This window comes from Pleurodeles waltl, chromosome 4_2, assembly GCF_031143425.1.
Source record: "Pleurodeles waltl isolate 20211129_DDA chromosome 4_2, aPleWal1.hap1.20221129, whole genome shotgun sequence".
Taxonomy (NCBI): Eukaryota; Metazoa; Chordata; class Amphibia; order Caudata; family Salamandridae; genus Pleurodeles; species Pleurodeles waltl.
This window is the reverse complement of record NC_090443.1, coordinates 117,311,629-117,336,563: the sequence shown is the minus strand read 5'-3', so window position 1 is coordinate 117,336,563 and position 24,935 is coordinate 117,311,629. Positions and strand designations below refer to the sequence as shown.

The 24,935-nt window shown below is 47.7% G+C and overlaps 1 protein-coding gene across 2 annotated transcripts in view; it reads right to left on the bottom strand.

Annotated features, from left to right (window-relative positions):
- The window catches only part of TFCP2 (transcription factor CP2), a 348,159-nt gene that overhangs the window by 245,155 nt on the left and 78,069 nt on the right, over positions 1-24,935 (bottom strand). For both annotated transcript variants that reach the window (XM_069230905.1, XM_069230906.1), the window contains exon 7: positions 12,965-13,117. In XM_069230905.1, coding sequence (XP_069087006.1) covers positions 12,965-13,117 — 153 coding nt within the window. The remainder of the gene's footprint in view (positions 1-12,964; positions 13,118-24,935) is intronic.

Genomic DNA, 24,935 nt, shown 5'->3' with positions numbered 1-24,935 from the left:
CTTTGTTCCCTCCAGCCTTGCCGCCAAAAGTGGGGGCCGTGGCCGGAGGGGGCGGGCAACTCCACTAAGCTGGAGTGCCCTGCTGGGCTGTGACAAAGGGGTGAGCCTTTGAGGCTCACCGCCAGGTGTCACAGCTCCTGCCTGGGGGAGGTGTTAGCATCTCCACCCAGTGCAGGCTTTGTTACTGGCCTCAGAGTGACAAAGGCACTCTCCCCATGGGGCCAGCAACATGTCTCTGGTGTGGCAGGCTGCTGGAACTAGACAGCCTACACAGACAGTCGGTTAAGTTTCAGGGGGCACCTCTAAGGTGCCCTCTGTGGTGTATTTTACAATAAAATGTACACTGGCATCAGTGTGCATTTATTGTGCTGAGAAGTTTGATACCAAACTTCCCAGTTTTCAGTGTAGCCATTATGGTGCTGTGGAGTTCGTGTTTGACAGACTCCCAGACCATATACTCTTATGGCTACCCTGCACTTACAATGTCTAAGGTTTTGTTTAGACACTGTAGGGGTACCATGCTCATGCACTGGTACCCTCACCTATGGTATAGTGCACCCTGCCTTAGGGCTGTAAGGCCTGCTAGAGGGGTGTCTTACCTATACTGCATAGGCAGTGAGAGGCTGGCATGGCACCCTGAGGGGAGTGCCATGTCGACTTACTCGTTTTGTCCTCACTAGCACACACAAGCTGTCAAGCAGTGTGTCTGTGCTGAGTGAGGGGTCTCCAGGGTGGCATAAGACATGCTGCAGCCCTTAGAGACCTTCCTTGGCATCAGGGCCCTTGGTACTAGAAGTACCAGTTACAAGGGACTTATCTGGATGCCAGGGTCTGCCAATTGTGGATACAAAAGTACAGGTTAGGGAAAGAACACTGGTGCTGGGGCCTGGTTAGCAGGCCTCAGCACACTTTCAATTGTAAACATAGCATCAGCAAAGGCAAAAAGTCAGGGGGCAACCATGCCAAGGAGGCATTTCCTTACACAACCCCCCCCCCAAACGAAAGAGGATGAGACTAACCTTTCCCAAGAGAGTCTTCATTTTCTAAGTGGAAGAACCTGGAAAGGCCATCTGCATTGGCATGGGCAGTCCCAGGTCTGTGTTCCACTATAAAGTCCATTCCCTGTAGGGAGATGGACCACCTCAACAGTTTAGGATTTTCACCTTTCATTTGCATCAGCCATTTGAGAGGTCTGTGGTCAGTTTGAACTAGGAAGTGAGTCCCAAAGAGGTATGGTCTCAGCTTCTTCAGGGACCAAACCACAGCAAAGGCCTCCCTCTCAATGGCACTCCAACGCTGCTCCCTGGGGAGTAACCTCCTGCTAATGAAAGCAACAGGCTGGTCAAGGCCATCATCATTTGTTTGGGACAAAACTGCCCCTATCCCATGTTCAGAGGCATCAGTCTGCACAATGAACTGCTTAGAATAATCTGGAGCTTTTAGAACTGGTGCTGAGCACATTGCTTGTTTCAGGGTGTCAAAGGCCTGTTGGCATTCCACAGTCCAGTTCACTTTCTTGGGCATTTTCTTGGAGGTGAGTTCAGTGAGGGCTGTCACAATGGATCCATATCCCTTCACAAACCTCCTGTAATACCCAGTCAAGCCAAGGAATGCCCTGACTTGAGTCTGGGTTTTTGGAGCTACCCAGTCCAGAATAGTCTGGATCTTGGGTTGGAGTGGCTGAACTTGGCCTCCACCTACAAGGTGGCCCAAGTAAACCACAGTTCCCTGCCCTATCTGGCATTTGGATGCCTTGATAGAGAGGCCTGCAGATTGCAGAGCCTTCAAAACCTTCTTCAGGTGGACCAGGTGATCCTGCCAGGTGGAGCTAAAGACAGCAATATCATAACGATAAGCTGTGCTAAAGGACTCCAAGCCAGCAAGGACTTGATTCACCAACCTTTGGAAGGTGGCAGGGGCATTCTTTAAACCAAAGGGCATAACAGTAAACTGATAATGCCCATCAGGTGTGGAGAATGCTGTTTTCTCTTTTGCTCCAGGTGCCATTTTGATTTGCCAGTACCCTGCTGTCAAGTCAAAGGTACTTAAGAATTTGGCAGCACCTAATTTGTCTATGAGCTCATCAGCTCTTGGAATTGGATGAGCATCTGTCTTGGTGACATAATTGAGCCCTCTGTAGTCCACACAAAACCTCATCTCTTTCTTTCCATCTTTGGTGTGAGGTTTGGGGACTAAGACCACTGGGCTAGCCCAGGGGCTGTCAGAGCGCTCAATTACTCCCAATTCCAGCATCTTGTGGACTTCCACCTTGATGCTTTCCTTAACATGGTCAGACTGTCTAAAGATTTTGTTTTTGACAGGCATGCTGTCTCCTGTGTCCACATCATGGGTACACAGGTGTGTCTGACCAGGGGTTAAGGAGAAGAGTTCAGGAAACTGTTGTAGGACTCTCCTACAATCAGCTTGCTGTTGGCCAGAGAGGGTGTCCGAGTAGATCACTCCATCTACTGTGCCATCTTTTGGGTCTGATGACAGAAGATCAGGGAGAGGTTCACTCTCTGCCTCCTGATCCTCATCTGTTACCATCAACAGATTCACATCAGCCCTGTCATGGAAGAGCTTAAGGCGGTTCACATGGATCACCCTCTTGGGGCTCCTGCTTGTGCCCAGGTCCACCAGGTAGGTGACCTGACTCTTCCTTTCTAGCACTGGGTAAGGGCCACTCCATTTGTCCTGGAGTGCCCTGGGAGCCACAGGCTCCAGAACCCAGACTTTCTGCCCTGGTTGGAACTCAACCAGTGCAGCCTTTTGGTCATACCAAAACTTCTGGAGCTGTTGGCTGGCCTCAAGGTTTTTGGTTGCCTTTTCCATGTACTCTGCCATTCTAGAGCGAAGGCCAAGTACATAGTCCACTATGTCCTGTTTAGGCTCATGGAGAGGTCTCTCCCAGCCTTCTTTAACAAGAGCAAGTGGTCCCCTTACAGGATGACCAAACAGAAGTTCAAAGGGTGAGAATCCTACTCCCTTCTGTGGCACCTCTCTGTAAGCGAAAAGCAGACATGGCAAGAGGACATCCCATCTCCTTTTGAGTTTTTCTGGGAGCCCCATGATCATGCCTTTTAATGTCTTGTTGAATCTCTCAACCAAGCCATTAGTTTGTGGATGGTATGGTGTAGTGAATTTATAAGTCACTCCACACTCATTCCACATGTGCTTTAGGTATGCTGACATGAAGTTGGTACCTCTGTCAGACACCACCTCCTTAGGGAAACCCACTCTGGTAAAGATACCAATGAGGGCCTTGGCCACTGCAGGGGCAGTAGTCGACCTAAGGGGAATAGCTTCAGGATACCTGGTAGCATGATCCACTACTACCAGGATATACATATTTCCTGAGGCTGTGGGAGGTTCTAGTGGACCAACTATGTCCACACCCACTCTTTCAAAGGGAACCCCCACGACTGGAAGTGGAATGAGGGGGGCCTTTGGATGCCCACCTGTCTTACCACTGGCTTGACAGGTGGGGCAGGAGAGGCAAAACTCCTTAACCATGTTGGACATATTGGGCCAGTAGAAGTGGTTGACTAACCTCTCCCACGTCTTGGTTTGTCCCAAATGTCCAGCAAGGGGAATGTCATGGGCCAATGTTAGGATGAACTCTCTGAACAGCTGAGGCACTACCACTCTCCTAGTGGCACCAGGTTTGGGGTCTCTGGCCTCAGTGTACAGGAGTCCATCTTCCCAATAGACCCTATGTGTTCCATTTTTCTTGCCTTTGGACTCTTCAGCAGCTTGCTGCCTAAGGCCTTCAAGAGAGGGACAGGTTTCTTGTCCCTTACACAGCTCCTCCCTTGAGGGTCCCCCTGGGCCTAAGAGCTCAACCTGATAAGGTTCAAGCCCCAAAGGCTCAGTTCCCTCAGAGGGCAGAACTTCTTCCTGAGAAGAGAGGTTCCCTTTCTTTTGCTGTGTTGCAGTTGGTTTCCCAACTGACTTTCCTGTTCTCTTGGTAGGCTGGGCCATTTTTCCAGACTCCAGCTCTACTTTTTCACCCTGTGCCTTGCATTGTGCTCTGGTTTTCACACACACCAGTTCAGGGATACCCAGCATTGCTGCATGGGTTTTTAGCTCTACCTCAGCCCATGCTGAGGACTCCAGGTCATTTCCAAGCAGACAGTCCACTGGGATATTTGAGGAGACCACCACCTGTTTCAGGCCATTGACCCCTCCCCATTCTAAAGTAACCATTGCCATGGGATGTACTTTTCTCTGATTGTCAGCGTTGGTGACTGTGTAAGTTTTTCCAGTCAGGTATTGGCCAGGGGAAACCAGTTTCTCTGTCACCATGGTGACACTGGCACCTGTATCCCTCAGGCCCTCTATTCTAGTCCCATTAATTAAGAGTTGCTGTCTGTATTTTTGCATGTTAGGCGGCCAGACAGCTAGTGTGGCTAAATCCACCCCACCCTCAGAAACTAGAGTAGCTTCAGTGTGGACCCTGATTTGCTCTGGGCACACTGTTGATCCCACTTGGAGACTAGCCATACCAGTGTTACCTGGATGGGAGTTTGGAGTGGAACCTTTCTTGGGACAGGCCTTGTCTCCAGTTTGGTGTCCATGCGGTTTACAGCTATGACACCAGGCCTTTTTGGGATCAAAGTTTTTACCCTTGTACCCATTGTTTTGTGAAGAGGCTCTGGGCCCACCCTCCTGTGCAGGTTTTTGGGGGCCTGTAGAAGACTCTTTACTATTTTTAGTTTTGGATGTCTCATCACTCTTCCCCTGGGGAGTCTTTGTGACCCCTTTCTTTTGGTCACCCCCTGTTGAAGTCTTGGACACCCTTGTCTTGACCCAATGGTCCGCCTTCTTTCCCAATTCTTGGGGAGAAATTGGTCCTAGGTCTACCAGATGCTGATGCAGTTTATCATTGAAACAATTACTTAACAGGTGTTCTTTCACAAATAAATTGTACAGCCCATCATAATTACTTACACCACTGCCTTGAATCCAACCATCTAGTGTTTTCACTGAGTAGTCTACAAAGTCAACCCAGGTCTGGCTCGAGGATTTTTGAGCCCCCCTGAATCTAATCCTATACTCCTCAGTGGAGAATCCAAAGCCCTCAATCAGGGTACCCTTCATGAGGTCATAAGATTCTGCATCTTGTCCAGAGAGTGTGAGGAGTCTATCCCTACACTTTCCTGTGAACATTTCCCAAAGGAGAGCACCCCAGTGAGATCTGTTCACTTTTCTGGTTACACAAGCCCTCTCAAAAGCTGTGAACCATTTGGAGATGTCATCACCATCTTCATATTTAGTTACAATCCCTTTAGGGATTTTCAACATGTCAGGAGAATCTCTGACCCTATTTATGTTGCTGCCACCATTGATGGGTCCTAGGCCCATCTCTTGTCTTTCCCTCTCTATGGCTAGGATCTGTCTTTCCAAAGCCAATCTTTTGGCCATCCTGGCTAACTGGATGTCCTCTTCACTGGGGCTATCCTCCGTGATTTCAGAGGTGTTGGTCTCTCCTGTGAGGGAACCAGCATCTCTGACTATTATTTTTGGAGTCAGGGTTTGAGGGACCCTGTTCTCCCTAGATAGGATTGGTAGGGGGGAATTTTCCTCCAAGTCACTATCCTCTTCCTCTGAGTTGCCACCCTCAGAGGGGTTGGCCTTTTCAAACTCTGCCAAAAGCTCCTGGAGCTGTATTTTGGTAGGTTTGGGGCCCATTGTTATTTTCTTTAGTTTACAGAGTGACCTTAGCTCCCTCATCTTAAGATGGAGGTAAGGTGTGGTGTCGAGTTCCACCACAGTCACATCTGTGCTAGACATTTTGCTTCTAAAAGTTGGAATACTTTTTAAGAATCTACAACTGGTTCTAGAATCTAATTCAAACTTTTACAAACTTTTAAACTCTAAAAAGAAATGCTAAACAGGATCTAACACAAGGCCCTAGCAGGTCTTTTAAGAATTTAGAAAACTTTTCAAATTGCAAAAATCAATTTCTAATGACAATTTTGGAATTTGTCGTGTGATCAGGTATTGGCTGAGTAGTCCAGCAAATGCAAAGTCTTGTACCCCACCGCTGATCCACCAATGTAGGAAGTTGGCTCTGTATGTGCTATTTCAAAGTAAGGAATAGCATGCACAGAGTCCAAGGGTTCCCCTTAGAGGTAAAATAGTGGTAAAAATAGATAATACTAATGCTCTATTTTATGGTAGTGTGGTCGAGCAGTAGGCTTATCCAAGGAGTAGTGTTAAGCATTTGTTGTACATACACATAGACAACAAATGAGGTACACACACTCAGAGACAAATCCAGCCAATAGGTTTTTGTATAGAAAAATATCTTTTCCTAGTTTATTTTAAGAACCACAGGTTCAAATTCTACATGTAATATCTCATTCGAAAGGTATTGCAGGTAAGTACTTTAGGAACTTTAAATCATAAAAATTGCATGTATACTTTTCAAGTTATTGACAAATAGCTGTTTTAAAAGTGGACACTTAGTGCAATTTTCACAGTTCCTAGGGGAGGTAAGTTTTGGTTAGTTTTACCAGGTAAGTAAGACACTTACAGGGTTCAGTTCTTGGTCCAAGGTAGCCCACCGTTGGGGGTTCAGAGCAACCCCAAAGTCACCACACCAGCAGCTCAGGGCTGGTCAGGTGCAGAGTTCAAAGTGGTGCCCAAAACACATAGGCTAGAATGGAGAGCAGGGGGTGCCCCGGTTCCGGTCTGCTTGCAGGTAAGTACCCGCGTCTTCGGAGGGCAGACCAGGGGGGTTTTGTAGGGCACCGGGGGGGACACAAGCCCACACAGAAATTTCACCCTCAGCAGCGCGGGGGCGGCCGGGTGCAGTGTAGAAACAAGCGTCGGGTTTGTAATGGAAGTCAATGGGAGATCTAGGGATCTCTTCAGCGCTGCAGGCAGGCAAGGGGGGGGTTCCTCGGGGAAACCTCCACTTGGTCAAGGGAGAGGGACTCCTGGGGGTCACTCCTCCAGTGAAAGTCCGGTCCTTCAGGTCCTGGGGGCTGCGGGTGCAGGGTCTCTCCCAGGTGTCGGGACTTAGGATTCAAAGAGTCGCAGTCAGGGGAAGCCTCGGGATTCCCTCTGCAGGCGGCGCTGTGGGGGCTCAGGGGGGACAGGTTTTTGTACTCACAGTCTTAGAGTAGTCCTGGGGTCCCTCCTGAGGTGTTGGATCGCCACCAGCCGAGTCGGGGTCGCCGGGTGCAGTGTTGCAAGTCTCACGCTTCTTGCGGGGAGCTTGCAGGGTTCTTTAAAGGCTGCTGGAAACAAAGTTGCAGTCTTTCTTGGAGCAGGTCCGCTGTCCTCAGGAGTTTCTTGTCTTTTCGAAGCCGGGGCAGTCCTCAGAGGATGTCGAGGTCGCTGGTCCCTTTGGAAGGCGTCGCTGGAGCAGGATCTTTGGAAGGCAGGAGACAGGCCGGTGAGTTTCTGGAGCCAAGGCAGTTGTCGTCTTCTGGTCTTCCTCTGCAGGGGTTTTCAGCTAGGCAGTCCTTCTTCTTGTAGTTGCAGGAATCTAATTTTCTAGGGTTCAGGGTAGCCCTTAAATACTAAATTTAAGGGCGTGTTTAGGTCTGGGGGGTTAGTAGCCAATGGCTACTAGCCCTGAGGGTGGGTACACCCTCTTTGTGCCTCCTCCCAAGGGGAGGGGGTCACAATCCTAACCCTATTGGGGGAATCCTCCATCTGCAAGATGGAGGATTTCTAAAAGTTAGAGTCACCTCAGCTCAGGACACCTTAGGGGCTGTCCTGACTGGCCAGTGACTCCTCCTTGTTGCTTTCTTTGTTCCCTCCAGCCTTGCCGCCAAAAGTGGGGGCCGTGGCCGGAGGGGGCGGGCAACTCCACTAAGCTGGAGTGCCCTGCTGGGCTGTGACAAAGGGGTGAGCCTTTGAGGCTCACCGCCAGGTGTCACAGCTCCTGCCTGGGGGAGGTGTTAGCATCTCCACCCAGTGCAGGCTTTGTTACTGGCCTCAGAGTGACAAAGGCACTCTCCCCATGGGGCCAGCAACATGTCTCTGGTGTGGCAGGCTGCTGGAACTAGTCAGCCTACACAGACAGTCGGTTAAGTTTCAGGGGGGCACCTCTAAGGTGCCCTCTGTGGTGTATTTTACAATAAAATGTACACTGGCATCAGTGTGCATTTATTGTGCTGAGAAGTTTGATACCAAACTTCCCAGTTTTCAGTGTAGCCATTATGGTGCTGTGGAGTTCGTGTTTGACAGACTCCCAGACCATATACTCTTATGGCTACCCTGCACTTACAATGTCTAAGGTTTTGTTTAGACACTGTAGGGGTACCATGCTCATGCACTGGTACCCTCACCTATGGTATAGTGCACCCTGCCTTAGGGCTGTAAGGCCTGCTAGAGGGGTGTCTTACCTATACTGCATAGGCAGTGAGAGGCTGGCATGGCACCCTGAGGGGAGTGCCATGTCGACTTACTCGTTTTGTCCTCACTAGCACACACAAGCTGTCAAGCAGTGTGTCTGTGCTGAGTGAGGGGTCTCCAGGGTGGCATAAGACATGCTGCAGCCCTTAGAGACCTCTTCCTTGGCATCAGGGCCCTTGGTACTAGAAGTACCAGTTACAAGGGACTTATCTGGATGCCAGGGTCTGCCAATTGTGGATACAAAAGTACAGGTTAGGGAAAGAACACTGGTGCTGGGGCCTGGTTAGCAGGCCTCAGCACACTTTCAATTGTAAACATAGCATCAGCAAAGGCAAAAAGTCAGGGGGCAACCATGCCAAGGAGGCATTTCCTTACAGTTGCCATGTATTCTCCCTGTTTTAGCAAGGGAACTACATCTTGTAGTGTGACCATGTGGAAATTTTCTGATTTGATGAAGAGGTTTAATGTCATGAGATCTAAAATTGGTCTTAGTGTTTTGTCTTTTTTGGGAATAAAGAAGTATAGGGAGTAATCCCCTGTTCCTTTTTGATGGTGAGGTACTAGTTCTATGGCTTGTTTTGTTAAAAGTGCTTCTACCTCTATTTGTAGCAGGTCCGGATGTTGTGCCGACAGTTTGTGCGTTCTCGGGGAACATCTGGAGGGAAATGTGTGAACTCTATGCAGTACCCATGTTGGATAATTGATAGAACCCATGTGTCCGTGGTTATGTCTGACCAATGTTTGTGGTATTTTGTTAATCTTCCCCCTACTGGTGATGTGTGTTGGGGGAAGTGTGACCTTGAAGTCACTGTTTGTTACCGGGGGTCTGCTTGGCAGGCTGGAATTTTCCCCTTGCTCTTGGGAATTGTCCCCTAAATGAACCACGAAACCCCCCTATCTGGTATTGTGACTGGTAGGTCGGTTTTGTTTGGGAGGTGGATGCCTCTGAGGGTTGCTGTCTAAACCCTCCCCTAAATTGTGGCTTCCTAAATGTTCCCCTATACTGGGAAGCGTAGAGCGCGCCCATGGCTTTGGCCGTGTCCTTCTTCATTTTTTCAATGGCAGTGTCCACCTCCGGCCCAAATAGTTGCTGCTGGTTGAACGGCATGTTTAACACCGCTTGCTGTATTTCAGGTTTGAAACCAGACCTGCGTAGCTATGCATGCCTCCTGATGGTAACTGCTGTGTTTACAGTTCTTGCTGCTGTATCGGCCGAGTCCAGTGCAGAACGGATTTGGTTGTTGGAGATGGCTTGTCCTTCCTCAACTACCTGTTGAGCCCGTTTTTGATATTCTTTTGATAAATGCTGAATAATATCATGCATTTCGTCCCAATGGGCTTGGTCGTAACGGGCGAGGAGGGCCTGTGAATTGGCGATACGCCATTGGTTGGCCGCTTGCGACGCCGCTCTCTTCCCTGCTGCGTCAAATTTGCAGCTTTCTTTATCAGGAGGTGGTGCATCTCCTGATGACTGCGAATTTGCCCGCTTTCTTACGGCTCCCACTACTACAGAGTCCGGAGGGAGCTGCTGTGTAATGAACACAGGGTCCGATGGGGGTGGTTTATATTTTTTACACCCGCGGTGTGATGGCCCTTCCCATGACTGGCTCTTGGAAGACTTGTTGTGCATGCTTAAGCATGCCTGGTAGCATGGGCAGGCTTTGATACGATGCATGCGTGGACGCCAGGGTATTGAAAAGAAAGTCATCCTCCAATGGCTCTGAGTGCATAGTGACATTATGGAATGTCGCAGCCCTGGCTAGTACTTGTGTATAGGATGTGCTATCCTCTGGAGGAGATGGCTTTGAAGGATAGCACTCAGGACTATTGTCTGAAACCGGTGGGTCGTAGAGGTCCCAGGGATCTGCATCGTCCTGTGTTTGCACAGTATGTGTGGGTGACTGTGCAGTTGTGGGGCCAAAAGGTGACCTTGCCCTTGGCGAATGTGGAGGCGATATTTGTGGCGAGAAATGTGGAGTTGGTGATCTTTCTCTAGCCACCTTTGCTCTTGGCTGCTCAGTTTCAGTCTCTGTCTGAAAAGCCAATTTCCTTTTAAATTTGAGAGGATGGATAGTATGAATTTTTCCAGTATCCTTCTGGATTTGTAACCTTGGTTGGCTCTGATCAAACTCCTCCACATCCAGTTCCTGCTCAAACCTGTGCCTCTCTTTAAGTTGCTTGGAGAGCCCATGTTCTTCTGTGTAAGAAGTCTTTTTCGGCTCCGAAGCCGGCTTTTTCGGCACCGAAATACCCATGGGCACGGTTGGTCTCGGCTCCGAAAGGATCTTTCAGGGTTTGATGGTTTCGACCAGTCGAAGTCGACTTTTTTCGACGCCGGTTTCTCGACTCGAGTCGGAAGACTTTGGCACGATCTTGGCCTTTTTCGGTGCCAAAGATGTTACTTGGTCAGCGCTTTTCTTGTGGGTCGAGCCATGGCCTTCAGGCAGTGGCGTTCCCGCGGCCGTCTGTTTTTCTGACTGACTTTGGGGTTGGGTCGGGGCAGGCGTACTCACTTTTTGGCCCACTGTCAGCGGTCGGTCTCCGTCTGAGTCGTCCGATTCTGAACCCTGGATAGAGATAGCCATCTCTTCCTCCTCGACGTCGAGGTGTTGTGTAGATTTCGATGCCATCTGTAAGCACCTCGCTTGCCGATCTCTCAGGGTCTTCTTTGACCGAAAAGCCTTACAGGCCTCACAGGTATCCTCTCTGTGCTCCGGTGACAAACACAGATCACAGACCCGATGCTGGTCTGTATAAGGATACTGGTCGTGGCAAGTCAGTCGGAAACGGAAGGGGGTCCGGTCCATGAGGCTTCGACGACGGGTGTGGTCGGGCTGACCAAGCCTCGGCTGGGTGTGGAAGCCCCGAAGGGCCACTGAAGCAGTTGGCTTGTCGGTGCCGATGTATCTATAGGAAAACCGGTCCCGAACCCAACAATACCGATGGATTTTTGATGATTTTTTAACTTTCCCAAATCGAATCACGGAGCGAAGGGGAACACGTCCGAACCCGATGGCGGAAAGAAAACAATCTAAGATGGAGTCGATGCCCATGCGCAATGGAGCCGAAAGGGAGGAGTCACTCGGTTCCGTGACTCGAAAAGACTTCTTCGAAGAAAAACAACTTGTAACACTCCGAGCCCAACACTAGATGGCAGGATAATGCACAGCATGTGTATCTGCAGCTACACATGCCATCGAACATACATATTATACATATACACACACACACACTTATACTTACCATACGTGGCACTATAGTAAATGACCCAAAAAATGCATGAGTGGTAACTGCATGCATGGTTACTGCTGTGTCCCAAAGGCACTACATGCAAATTCCGGTGCTGTAAAGGCTGTTTCCAGAAGAAACAGTGGCAGATGTAGTTGATCCTTTAATTATGAAATAGCATTTTTATTTCACAAGTATTTAATAAACTAAAAAAGCTCTAAAAAAATGATTTTTTTTTCTTCCACCAACTTTTTTTTTCTTTGTTCAAGAGATACTCTCCTACCCTCTCCTCTGTGACTGGGTGTATTTCTCTCTACAACCACATCCCCATCTGCTCTCCCTAGAGTTTCAGGGTTACATTTTCAGAAACCATTTTCTCTCCAAGCGAGTGGCTCCATCTGTGAGCATGGTGCTCCTATGCAGCCTATTTATCCCCAAGCACTTTAGGCAATATAAACACAATACTATGTTTCTTCTTCTCAAATCTGTGTGTTTTAGAATTTGGAGATTGGAAGCATTAATCAATATTTGCATGGTTAGTTTGATCTTAGATGCTTAGCCTGCATGGATCCACCGATGTGCAGAATCCTTCAGCACTTTTGGCAATAGACTGAGTCACTCTAAAGAATCCCTTACAATATGTGCATGCTGTTTCACAGGGAATATCAACAAAGTTTTCATTATTATATGTTCCTGAAAACTGTTCCATGTATTTTCACTGCTTTTAAGTGAACAACTTAGAACCTCGACTGAGGTTATTAGTGGATTTCCGTGGGTCGTGCTTTCCCACTTCCTAGTTGACCCGCCAATGCACAACATTCCTTTAACACAGACCCGGAGCTCCCAAAGCCACCCAAACCAGGAAGAGATTGTACACTCACCATGCTACTATTCTTAAATCATCATAACAAATTATGCTTGAAATGCGCACCATTCAGCTCACATACCACTATGAACACTGAAACATGTTACAACAGAGTCAAGTTATATGCAACACAACCGCTCCACGGCTTAAGATCTCATGCACCTCAAAGACTCTTCCCCCACAGCTGATGCTACATGTCATCTCACTAATCAAACATTCTGTCATGCTTGTAATAGCTCTGACAGTGAGAGCGCTATAAGGCTAAGTCAGATAGCATAACAAAAATCAGGCCCTAAATGAATATAATAATTAGAAAAATATCTAAAATCACGCATTGTGAGCTTTCAATTTCAAAAATGCACAGTAAGGTGAGCAGCATCTACAGAACAGAGATGATACCGTCAGAAACATGAAAAGAAGACAAAAAAAAAACCTCCCAATTTCTAGGACAGAAAACTCCACCATTTTGACACTCATAGACTCTACTACACTTCCTACCTTAAAGACTTTGACTTGGCAGCTGGCAGAATGAAGGTGCTCTGTGTACTCCCCATTCTCGTCATCCTTGAAGGTATCTATCTGGATCCGGAATGGTACCCCTTTCTCTCCTCCGTGCTTCCTCATTGTGAATTCTGTGCTGATGCAGTGCACCTAAAAAAACATTTTAACTATGTTGGCACCATTAGGTAGTTTGCAAACGTGTTCACAAGCAAAACAAAGAAACTCTCCAAAAGCTAGACAGGAGTGGCTCAGCAAAGAATCAGAGAGGCTACATTTGAAGAAAAGAAAGGGTGCGGAGGACATTACCTACAGCCAAACCTGGATACATTTGAAGAAGTCATAAGATATGGAAGAATCTGACAGTTCAAGATTTACTGGGCTTTTAGTCCAAATTCTGTACAAGATAAGTAATTTACTTCCCTGTGAAAAGGATGAGCAAATTCAAACCAATGTAATCAGGAAGGTTTTCTTTGTAAGCCTGTTAGTATGAAACTAGATTCAAGAAAGGTCAGGAATCTACAATGCAGTGCTCAATGCAAGCAAATACTTTCACGTCGAGGATGGGGGCGTGTGCCAGACAGCATATGCTCTGAAGGAAGTTGGGTGCTCTAGGCAAGAGAAGAGGGCGGCAAGTGCATAGTTTTGGCCGACAAGCTAGATGACAAAATGGGAGACACTCCCTCCCACTGGGAGATGGTGGTGTGAGGGTGGAGGAATCAGCAAGGTTTAGAAGTGGAAGAGCCTGCAGAGAATGGTTGGGACTGGATCTGCTGCTGATACTGTTTATGTTGTTCCATAGATTAATCCCTTAATGAAAAAGTGTGGCATAGCAGCTGTGACATTTGGATGGTCTGAATGGGCTGTCGCTGCTGCGAATGTATAGCTCTGGAGTGGCCAAAGAACGTCCAATATTGTTGTTCTAGGGCAAGGCCCAAGGCTTGAGCCATAGCACTGTTATTATTTGAGAAAACATCTTACCTAACAGCAGCTCATAATGAAAGGGCAGCATTGAAAAGCCAGAGGAACGTCTCCAGACATTACGACATAGCTTTGCACCCAACACCATAAACTGAGCAACTGTGTCTTTTGCATCCAGGCCATCCTTCAAATGTGTGTTGATGGACAGTTTATCCCTCACAGAGTCAGAAACATCTTTTAGGTTCAGCATGCAAGCGCTTTGATCTGTTCGAAGTATTGTGGGCTTTTAGCCATGCCCATCTCACGCCCCTCACTTTCACTCGTTCCTGGGCTTGCCTTTCAAAAATCACTTGATGTCATTGGTAAACGCTTTACGTTTGTCCTGCCTTGAGGCTGTTTTTGTCATGTCTTGCAAACTAGCCCAGTCACATGGATTATTGCACGATTACCAATATACTTCGCCGTGGGCAAACTTTTTCTTGTCTCTCCCCTTAGTGCTGCATGACGACCATGTCGCTCGCAGTGAGAACAGGCACAACAGTGTAAACTCGATCAGCAGTATTGGAGCGCTGGACACATTGTTAAGACAGTTACCTAATCAGGCTCATTTCTTTTGGTTTTCCCGTAACAAATGATCAATGCCACTGCCATTCATTTCAAGGTTACTTTTCGCTCCGCAGGTAGCAGCTGATACTGTAGGGACCGTCTGCGAATTTCTATTTTTTTCCTTTTCAATTAAAGTTTTACTCTTGTATTTTTAACCCTACAGCTAAAAACATTATCTATTTTGTTTTCTTTTACATAAGCGGGCAGCACACCGGTAACAAAACAGTCTGATTCAATGTTTAACTCCTGCTACGTAAAGTGGCAAGTCGGAGCTCTAACAGGCACAAGACTGTGTTTCCGAAAGGCAAAGGCATCCACTCTCGCTCCTGGGAAGTGCGAGTTGCAGATTTTTGGCCTCTCAGAAATAAGACAAGATCTCTGGGATGCAAGAAACTTGTTTTGAGTCCATGACGCAGTAAAATAAAATGGTCAAAACAAAACACCAGCGCATTTGAAAGAAAAAGCGGACTAGAGTAACAAAACCAATTCCGGTCTTGTTAATTCTGATTCAGTATTTGTGTCTCACCTCAAGCACCTGTGCTATGCTACTAAAATAAATTCGTGATACAGGGTTCGCAGATGATAATCACTTTGACCAAACGAAATGAGTAGGACGTGTGGCCTCTGGCTTTGAAGGCACAAAACCCGAGTTCAGATCTTGCTTACTGCAGACAGGCAAAGCGTCTCGCCTGCCAGTTCCCTGCCTCCTGCGCGGGCGGGCACAGAAAGTGCTTAGAAGTAGAACAACGTAATTCAGCGTTTTATGTATATATTAAACATTTTTTTACCGCTTTTGAGCTGTGGTAAAGGTAATGAAGCGCTTTACACGAGAACCAATTACATTACACAAGATCACGCTCACGTTTTCAGGCACGGAGAAACTTATTGGTTTCTTTAGAATCATGGGATGCTGAGCTGACCCTGAGACGCAAAGCTGTTCCCCAGTTACAAAATCAGCAGCTCTGGTGCTAGAAAGGAGGACGGTAAATTCCAAGGATACGTTTAAACTCCTGCCCTGAGTTATTACAAAGCAAGCACTAGGGTCACTTCTTGGCTCCCAGTGCCGCTCGGCAAGCTATGTTACTCTTTTGCGTATTACAGAGAGTAAGAGAGACAAAAACCTTGTCTCTTGGCGGTTTCAAGTCAGGGCTGGAGAGTTTGCCTTTTACTAATAGTGGGTTTTCCTGTTGATAGGCCTCTTTGGGGTTGGGGTTGGGGTGGCGAGCCTCGTCTATTAATATGTATATATTTATTTGAGTAGTTTGGTGCGAATAAGAATGCGGTGGGCGTCAGTGCACATCCCTGATTTTTTAAACAATGGTTAACAGCTTTTGTTATCATTCAGGAAGCTTTTCAGAAGTTAATATTATTTTATTTTAAAAAATGTCTAAGAGCACACAAAATGTATGGGATTGATCATAAAGCTTCCCACCATCTCTCATATAGAAGTTCAGGAAAAGCCATTCAGCGATGATTGTTTTTGGTTTACATCATCTATTTCTTAACACCATAACAACGTCTTCATTAAGATTTACGATATTTTTGCATCATTTCAGCAGCGTACATTTTCACATAGACAACCATTTTAAAAACATCACTTAAGATTGTTAATCAGATCATTGTTTTGTGTGTATAAAATGTGGTTTGATGAATTTGCATTTTCGAGCAACATTTGAAGGTACATAGGCATGTTGAGAGTTGCAAGGTATTTTTGTAGAGGCTGGTTTCCGTTTGTGTGTCACCTCAAGCACCTGTGCTATGCTACTAAAATAAATTAGTGACACGGGGTGCGCAGATGATAATCACTGTGACCAAGCTGAAAGGAGGCGGACTCTGACTTCGAAGGCACAAAACCAGAGTTCAGATCTTGGTTACTGCACACAGGCAATGAATGCGTCTTCTTTGCCAGTTCCCTGCCTCCTGAGCAGGCGGGCACCGTGAGTGCTCAGAAGCGGAACAACCACAGAATTCGGCACTTCATATTTAAAAAAAAAAAAAAAAAAAAAAAAAAAAAAAGTTTTTTTCTGCTATTGAGCTGTGGCTAGAGGAATGCCTCGAACCAACTGCACTTCGCTCTTACTCACATTTCTCCCGTACAGAGCATTGCCTGAAACCCATTGTTGTACGGATGATGACGTCATCGTTTATTTTCTTTGTTAAGGTCGACAGACTAGTAAAAGCACCTAGTAAAACTTAAGCTATACCAGGGCGAAGCTTTCTGGTTAGTTGTCCACAGGGTACCTGTGTATTTTTCAAGTTGTACATAGATAGCAGATCTGGGGAAACTTGGACGTTGCAGTGACTTGTCAACTAAAACTTTAAAATCCTTGTTTACCTTGATCTGCGCGGTCTATATTACGCTTCTCTCTTTCTCGTCCTAGCTGGCATGCTTCATTCAGTAGTAATTTGATATCTGTTGTGTTCCTGTGAACATTCAGACGGGAAAGCAGGTGTAATTTTGACACTGCTCGTTAACGCTTTACAAGTCCTGCCTTAAGAGTGTGAAAAGCCCGCTCTGTTGTGCGTTTCAAAAGGCTTTTCCTTCCACTCTTATTTACTGTAAACTCGTATGTGGAGTAGCATTTTGCATATTTTTATCATTCACCACAATAGGTACACAGTAGTCCAACCGATGTCTGGAGCATACTTTATTCTTGGTGTAGATTTGGCAAACCATGTGGAAATACACAGACTGGCCGGTGGGAAAAATGACGTTACCTGACATTTGAGGGTTATAAAAAGACCAATAGAGCTGTGGCAAAGTCATTTGTATGTTGAACTTCCTTCCTCAGGCACCAGTATGGCAAATCTCTAGTGTACAATACTACGTCTGTCGAATTGCAAGCCAAAGACCATTTTATATGCATACATATGTGACAACCATCAGCAGATACCCTTAGACCGACCATCTCCTCACTAAAAACAGTAGACGCACAACTCCTTAGGTCTCGCCTACCAGTCTGCACATGCTGTCTAGTTCTGAAAGACCTATTGTGAAATTACAATAGGCTTACAGATAGCTCATTTCTTGCCATTGGTTGGCTTTATTGTCATTGTTACCCTGTTAACATGTTCAATTTTACTTCCACCAAAGATAAAATCAATTCCAAGCCTTCTGCCACCCTCCCAATGCCTGTTGTAAAAGATGAAACTTGCTCATAAGCAGGGCCAGTGGAGTAAGGAATTTCACTTTCTGGCAAAGTATCCAGGCTACTTATATTTAGTAACTCCAGCTATACACAAGTTGTAGGAAGTTGGCTCTGTATGTACTATTTCAAAGTAAGAAATAGCATGCACAGAGTCCAAGTGTTCCCCTTAGAGGTAAGATAGTGGCAAAAAGAGAATTCTAATGCTCTATTTTGTGGTAGTGTGGTTGAGCAGTAGGCTTATCAGAGGGTAGTGTTAAGCATTTGTTCCAGGCCAATAGGTTTTTGTATAGAAAAATATATTTTCTTAGTTTATTTTAAGAACCACAGGTTCAAGATTTACAAGTAATACTTTAAATGAAAGGTACTTCACTTAGGAACTTTGAATTAGCAAAATAGCATATACAGTTTTCACACAAATGACATATAGCTATTTTAAAACTAGACAGTGCAATTTTCAACAGTTCCTGGGGGAGGTAAGTGTTTGTTAGTTTTGCAGGTAAGTAAGCCACCTAAGGGGTTCAAAGTTGGGTCCAAGGTAGCCCACCGTTGGGGGTTCACGGCAATCCCAAAGTAACCACACCAGCAGCTCAAGGCCGGTCAGGTGCAGAGGTCAAAGTGGTGCCCAAAACGCATAGGCTTCAATGGAGAAGGGGGTGCCCCGGTTCCAGTCTGCCAGCAGGTAAGTACCCGCGTCTTCGGAGGGCAGACCAGGGGGGGTTTGTAGGGCACCGGGGGGGACACAAGTCAGCACAGAAAGTACACCCTCAGCGGCACGGGGCGGCCGGGTGCAGTGTGCAAACAAGCGTCAGGTTTGCAATAGGTTTCAATGGGAGACCAAGGTTGTCTCTTCAGCGATGCAGGCAGGCAAGGGGGGGGGGGCTCCTCGGGGTAGCCACCACCTGGGCAAGGGAGAGGGCCACCTGGGGGTCGCTCCTGCACTGGAGGCCGGATCCTTCAGGTCCTGGGGGCTGCGGGTGCAGAGTCTTTACCAGGCGTCGGGTCTTTGAAGCAGGCAGTCGTGGTCAGGGGGAGCCTCGGGATTCCCTCTGCAGGCGTCGCTGTGGGGGCTCAGGGGGGTCAACTCTGGCTACTCACAGGCTCACAGTCGCCGGGGAGTCCTCCCTGTAGCGTTTGTTCTCCACAAGTCGAGCCGGGGGCAGAGTGCAAAGTCGCACGCTTCCGGCGGGAAACATGTGTTGTTTCAAAGTTTCTTCTTTGTTCCAAAGTTGCAGTCTTTGTGGAGCAGAGCCGCTGCCCTCAGGAGTTCTTGGTCCTTCTAGATGCAGGGCAGTCCTCTGAGGCTTCAGAGGTTGCTGGACCCTGTGGAACACGTCGCTGGAGCAGTGTCTTTAGAAGTGGGGAGACAGGCCGGTAGAGCTGGGGCAAAAGCAGTTGGTGTCTCCGTCTTCTCTGCAGGTTTTCAGTTCAGCAGTCCTTCTTCGTCTTAGGTTGCAGGCATCTATCTTGCTGTGTTCTGGGAGCCCCTAAATACTCCATTTAGGGGTGTTTTTAGGTCTGGGGGGTTAGTAGCCAATGGCTACTAGCCCTGAGGGTGGCTACACCCTCTTTATGCCTCCTCCCTGAGGGGAGGGGGGCACATCCCTATCGGGGGAATCCTCCATCTGCAAGATGAAGGATTTCTAAAAGTCAGAGACACCTCAGCTCAGGACACCTTAGGGGCTGTCCTGACTGGCCAGTGACTCCTCCTTGTTTTTCTCATTATCTCCTCCGGCCTTGCCGCCAAAAGTGGGGCCGTGGCCGGAGGGGGCGGGCATCTCCACTAGCTGGAGTGCCCTGGGGTGCCTTAACAAAGGGGGTGAGCCTTTGAGGCTCACCGCCAGGTGTTATAGTTCCTGCAGGGGGAGGTGAGAAGCACCTCCACCCAGTACAGGCTTTGTTACTAGCCACAGAGTGACAAAGGCACTCTCCCCATGTGGCCAGCAACATGTCTGGTGCTTGGCAGGCTGCTAAAACTAGTCAGCCCACACTGGTAGTCGGTTAAGGTTTCAGGGGGCACCTCTAAGGTGCCCTCTGGGGTGTATGTTTCAATAAAATGTACACTGGCATCAGTGTGCATTTATTGTGCTGAGAAGTTTGATACCAAACTTCCCAGTTTTCAGTGTAGCCATTATGGTGCTGTGGAGTTCGTGCATGACAGACTCCCAGACCATATACTCTTATGGCTACCCTGCACTTAAAATGTCTAAGGTGTTGCTTAGACACTGTAGAGGCATAGTGCTCATGCACTTATGCCCTCATCTATGGTATAGTGCACCCTGCCTTAGGGCTGCAAGGCCTGCTAAAGGGGTGTCTTATCTATACCTATAGGCAGTGTGAGGTTGGCTTGGCACCCTGAGGGGAGTGCCATGTCGACTTAGTCTTTTTATCCCCACTAGCACACACAAGCTGGCAAGCAGTGTGTCTGTGCTGAGTGAGGGGTCCCCAGGGTGGCATAAGACATGCTGCAGCCCTTAGAGACCTTCCCTGGCATCAGGGCCTTGGTACCAGGGGTACCAGTTACAAGGGACTTACCTGGATGCCAGGGTGTGCCAATTGTGGAAACAAAGGTACAGGTTAGGGAAAGAACACTGGTGCTGTGGCCTGGTTAGCAGGCCTCAGCACACTTTCAAATCATAACTTGGCATCAGCAAAGGCAAAATGTCAGGGGGTAACCATGCCAAGGAGGCATTTCCTTACACAGCCCCCCCCCCCCAAACGAAAGAGGATGAGACTAACCTTTCCCAAGAGAGTCTTAATTTTCTAAGTGGAAGAACCTGGAAAGGCCATCTGCATTGGCATGGGCAGTCCCAGGTCTGTGTTCCACTATAAAGTTCATTCCCTGTAGGGAGATGGACCACCTCAACAGTTTTGGATTTTCACCTTTCATTTGCATTAGCCATCTGAGAGGTCTGTCGTCAGTCTGAACTACAAAGTGAGTACCAAAGAGGTATGGTCTCAGCTTCTTCAGGGACCAAACCAAAGCAAAGGCCTCCCTCTCAATGGCACTCCAACGCTGCTCCCTGGGGAGTAACCTCCTGCTAATGAAAGCAACAGGCTGGTCAAGGCCATCATCATTTGTTTGGGACAAAACTGCCCCTATCCCATGTTCAGAGGCATCAGTATGCACAATGAACTGCTTGGAGTAATCTGGAGCTTTTAGAACTGGTGCTGTGCACATTGCTTGTTTCAGGGTGTCAAAGGCCTGTTGGCATTCTACAGTCCAGTTTACCTTCTTGGGTATTTTCTTAGAGGTAAGTTCTGTGAGGGCTGTCACTATAGATCCATATCCCTTCACAAACCTCCTGTAGTACCCAGTCAAGGCAAGGAATGCCCTGACTTGAGTCTGGGTTTTTGGAGCTGCCCAGTCCAGAATAGTCTGGATCTTAGGTTGGAGTGGCTGAACTTGGCCTCCACCTACAAGGTGTCCCAAGTAAACCACAGTTCCCTGCCCTAACTGGCATTTGGATGCTTTGATAGAGAGGCCTGCTGCTTGCAGAGCCTGCAAAACCTTCTTCAGGTGGACCAGGTGATCCTGCCAGCTGGAGCTAAAGACAGCAATATCGTCAAGATAAGCTGCACTAAAGGACTCCAAGCCAGCAAGGACTTGATTCACCAACCTTTGGAAGGTGGCAGGGGCATTCTTTAAACCAAAGGGCATAACAGTAAACTGATAATGCCCATCAGGTGTGGAGAATGCTGTCTTTTCTTTTGCTCCTGGTGCCATTTTGATTTGCCAGTACCCTGCTGTCAAGTCAAAGGTACTTAAGTATTTGGCAGCACCAAGTTTGTCAATCAATTCATCTGCCCTTGGAATGGGATGGGCATCTGCCTTGGTGACAGAATTAAGTCCTCTGTAGTCCACACAAATCCTCATCTCTCTCTTTTCATCTTTGGTGTGAGGTTTGGGGACTAAGACCACTGGGCTAGCCCAGGGTCTTTCAGAGTGCTCAATGACTCCCAATTCGAGCATCTTGTGGACTTCCACCTTGATGCTTTCCTTAACTTGGTCAGACTGTCTGAAAATTTTGTTTTTGACAGGCATGCTGTCTCCTGTGTCCACATCATGGGTTCACAGGTGTGTCTGACCAGGGGTTAGGGAAAAGAGCTCAGCAAACTGTTGCAGGACCTTCCTACAGTCAGATTGCTGTTGGCCAGAGAGGGTGTCTGAATAGATCACCCAATCAACTGAGCCATCTTTTGGGTCTGTGGAGAGGAGATCAGGGAGAGGTTCTCTCTCAGCTTCCTGGTCCTCATATATTACCATCAACAGATTCACATCTGCCCTGTCATGGAAGAGTTTGAGGCGGTTCACATGGATCACCCTTTTGGGGGTCCTGCTAGTGCCTAGGTCTACCAGGTAGGTGACCTGACTCTTCTTTTCTAGCACTGGGTAAGGGCCACTCCATCTGTCCTGAAGTGCCCTGGGAGCCACAGGCTCCAGAACCCAGACTTTCTGCCCTGGCTGAAATTCAACCATAGCAGCCTTTTGGTCATACCAAAACTTCTGGAGCTGTTGGCTGGCCTCAAGGTTTTTACTTGCCTTTTCCATATACTCTGCCATCCTTGAACATCGGCCTAGTGCATGGTCCACTATATCTTGCTTAGGCTCAAGATGAGGTCACTCACAGCCTTCTTTCACAAGAGCTAGTGGTCCCCTTACAGGATGGCCAAACAGAAGTTCAAAGGGGGAAAACCCTACTCCCTTTTGAGGCACCTCTCTGTAGGCGAAAAGCAGACATGGCAAGAGGACATTCCATCTCTTTTTGAGTTTTTCAGGGAGCCCCATGATCATACCTTTCAATGTCTTGTTAAATCTTTCAACAAGACCATTGGTTTGTGGATGGTATGGTGTGGTGAATTTGTAAGTCACCCCACACTCATTCCACATATGTTTCAGGTATACTGACAAAGTTGGTACCTCTGTCAGACACCACCTCCTTAGGAAATCCCACTCTGGTAAAAATACCAACGAGTGCTTTGGCTACTGCAGGGGCAGTAGTCGACCTAAGGGGAATTGCTTCAGGGTATCTAGTAGCATGATCCACTACTACTAGTATGTACTGGTTCCCTGAGGCTGTGGGAGGTTCAAGTGGACCCACTATGTCCACACCCACTCTTTCAAAGGGGACCCCCACCACTGGAAGTGGAATGAGGGGGGGCCTTTGGGTGTCCACCTGTCTTACCACTGGCTTGACAGGTGGCACAGGGGACACAAAACTCCTTGACCTTCTGGGACATGTTGGGCCAATAGAAGTGGTTGACTAATCTCTCCCACGTCTTGGTCTGTCCCAAATGCCCAGCAAGAAGAATATCATGAGCTAAGGTTAGAATGAACTCCCTAAACTCCTGAGGCACTACCACTCTCCTAGTGGCACCAGGTTTGGGATCTCTTGCCTCAGTGTAAAGGAGTCCATCTTCCCAATAGACTATGTTTTCCTGTTATTTTGCCATTGGACTCTTCAGCAGCTTGCTGCCTAAGGCCTTCAAGAGAGGGACGGGTTTCTTGCCCCTTACACAACTGTTCCCTTGAGGGTCCCCCCGGGCCTAGGAGCTCAACCTGATAAGGTTCTAACTCCAGAGGCTCAGTTCCCTCAGAGGGCAGAACTTCTTCCTGAGAAGAGAGGTTCTCTTTTTCTTGTTGTGTTGAAGCTGGTTCCCCAGTCTTCTTTCCTTTTCTCTTGAAGGGTTGGGTCCTTTTTCCAGGCTCCAACACCACTTTTTCACCCTGAGCCTTGCACTGTGCCCTTGTCTTGACACACACCAGTTCAGGGATACCCAGCATGGCTGCATGGGTTTTTAGTTCTACCTCAGCCCATGCTGAGGACTCCAGGTCATTTCCAAGCAAACAGTCTACAGGGATATTTGAGGAGACCACCACCTGTTTCAGGCCATTGACCCCTCCCCACTCTAAAGTTACCATAGCCATGGGATGTACTTTAGTCTGATTGTCAGCGTTGGTGACTGGATAAGTTTGTCCAGCCAGGGGAAACCAGTTTCTCGGTCACCATGGTGACACTGGCACCGGTATCCCTCGGGCCTTCTACACTTGTCCCATTAATTAAGAGCTGCTGCCTGTATTTTTGCATATTAGGGGGCCAGGCAGCCAGTGTCGCTAAATCCACCCCACCCTCAGAGACTAATGTAGCTTCAGTGTGAACCCTGATTTGCTCTGGGCACACTGTTGATCCCACTTGGAGACTGGCCATTCCAGTGTTAGCTGGAGTAGAGTTAGAAGTGGAACCTTTCTTGGGAAAGGCCTTGTCTCCAGTTTGGTGTCCTGGCTGATTACAGCTACGACACCAGGCCTTTTTGGGATCAAAGTTTTTACCCTTGTACCCAAAACTGGATTGTGAAGAGGCTCTGGGCCCTCCCTCCTGAGCAGGTTTTTGGGGCCCTATAGAAGACTCTTTACTATTTTTCCCTTTGGATGTCTCAACACTCTTCCCCTGGGGAGGCTTTGTGACCCCTTTCTTTTGGTCACCCTAGTCTTGACCCAATGGTCCGCCTTCTTTCCCAATTCTTGGGGAGAAATTGGTCCTAGGTCTACCAGATGCTAATGCTGTTTATCATTGAAACAATTACTTAACAGGTGTTCTTTCACAAATAAATTGTACAGCCCATCATAATCATTTACACCACTGCCTTGAATCCAACCATCCAGTGTTTTCACTGAGTAGTCAACAAAATCAACCCAGGTCTGGCTTGAGGATTTTTGAGCCCCCCTGAACCTAATTCTATACTCCTCAGTGGAGAATCCAAAGCCCTCAATCAGGGTAGCCTTCATGAGGTCATAAGATTCTGCATCTTTTCCAGAGAGTGTGAGGAGTCTATCCCTACACTTTCCAGTGAACATTTCCCAAAGGAGAGCACCCCAGTGAGATCTGTTTACTTTTCTGGTTGCACAAGCCCTCTCAAAAGCTGTGAACCATTTGGTGATGTCATCACTATCTTCATATTTAGTTACAATCCCTTTAGGGATTTTCAACATGTCAGGAGAATCTCTGACCCTATTTATGTTGCTGCCACCATGGATGGGACCAAAACCCATCTCGTCTTTCCCTTTCTATGGCTAGGAGCTGTCTCTCTAAAGCCAATCTTTTGACCATCCTGGCTAACAGTAGGTCCTCTTCACTGAGGCTATCCTCAGTGATTCCAGAGGTGCTGGACTCTCCTGTGAGAGAAGCAGCATCTCTGACTATCACATTTGGAGTCAGGGTTTGAGGAGCCGTGGCCTCTCTAACTAGGACTGGAGGTGGGACTTCCTCCACATCACTAGCTTCCTCCTCTGGGAGGTC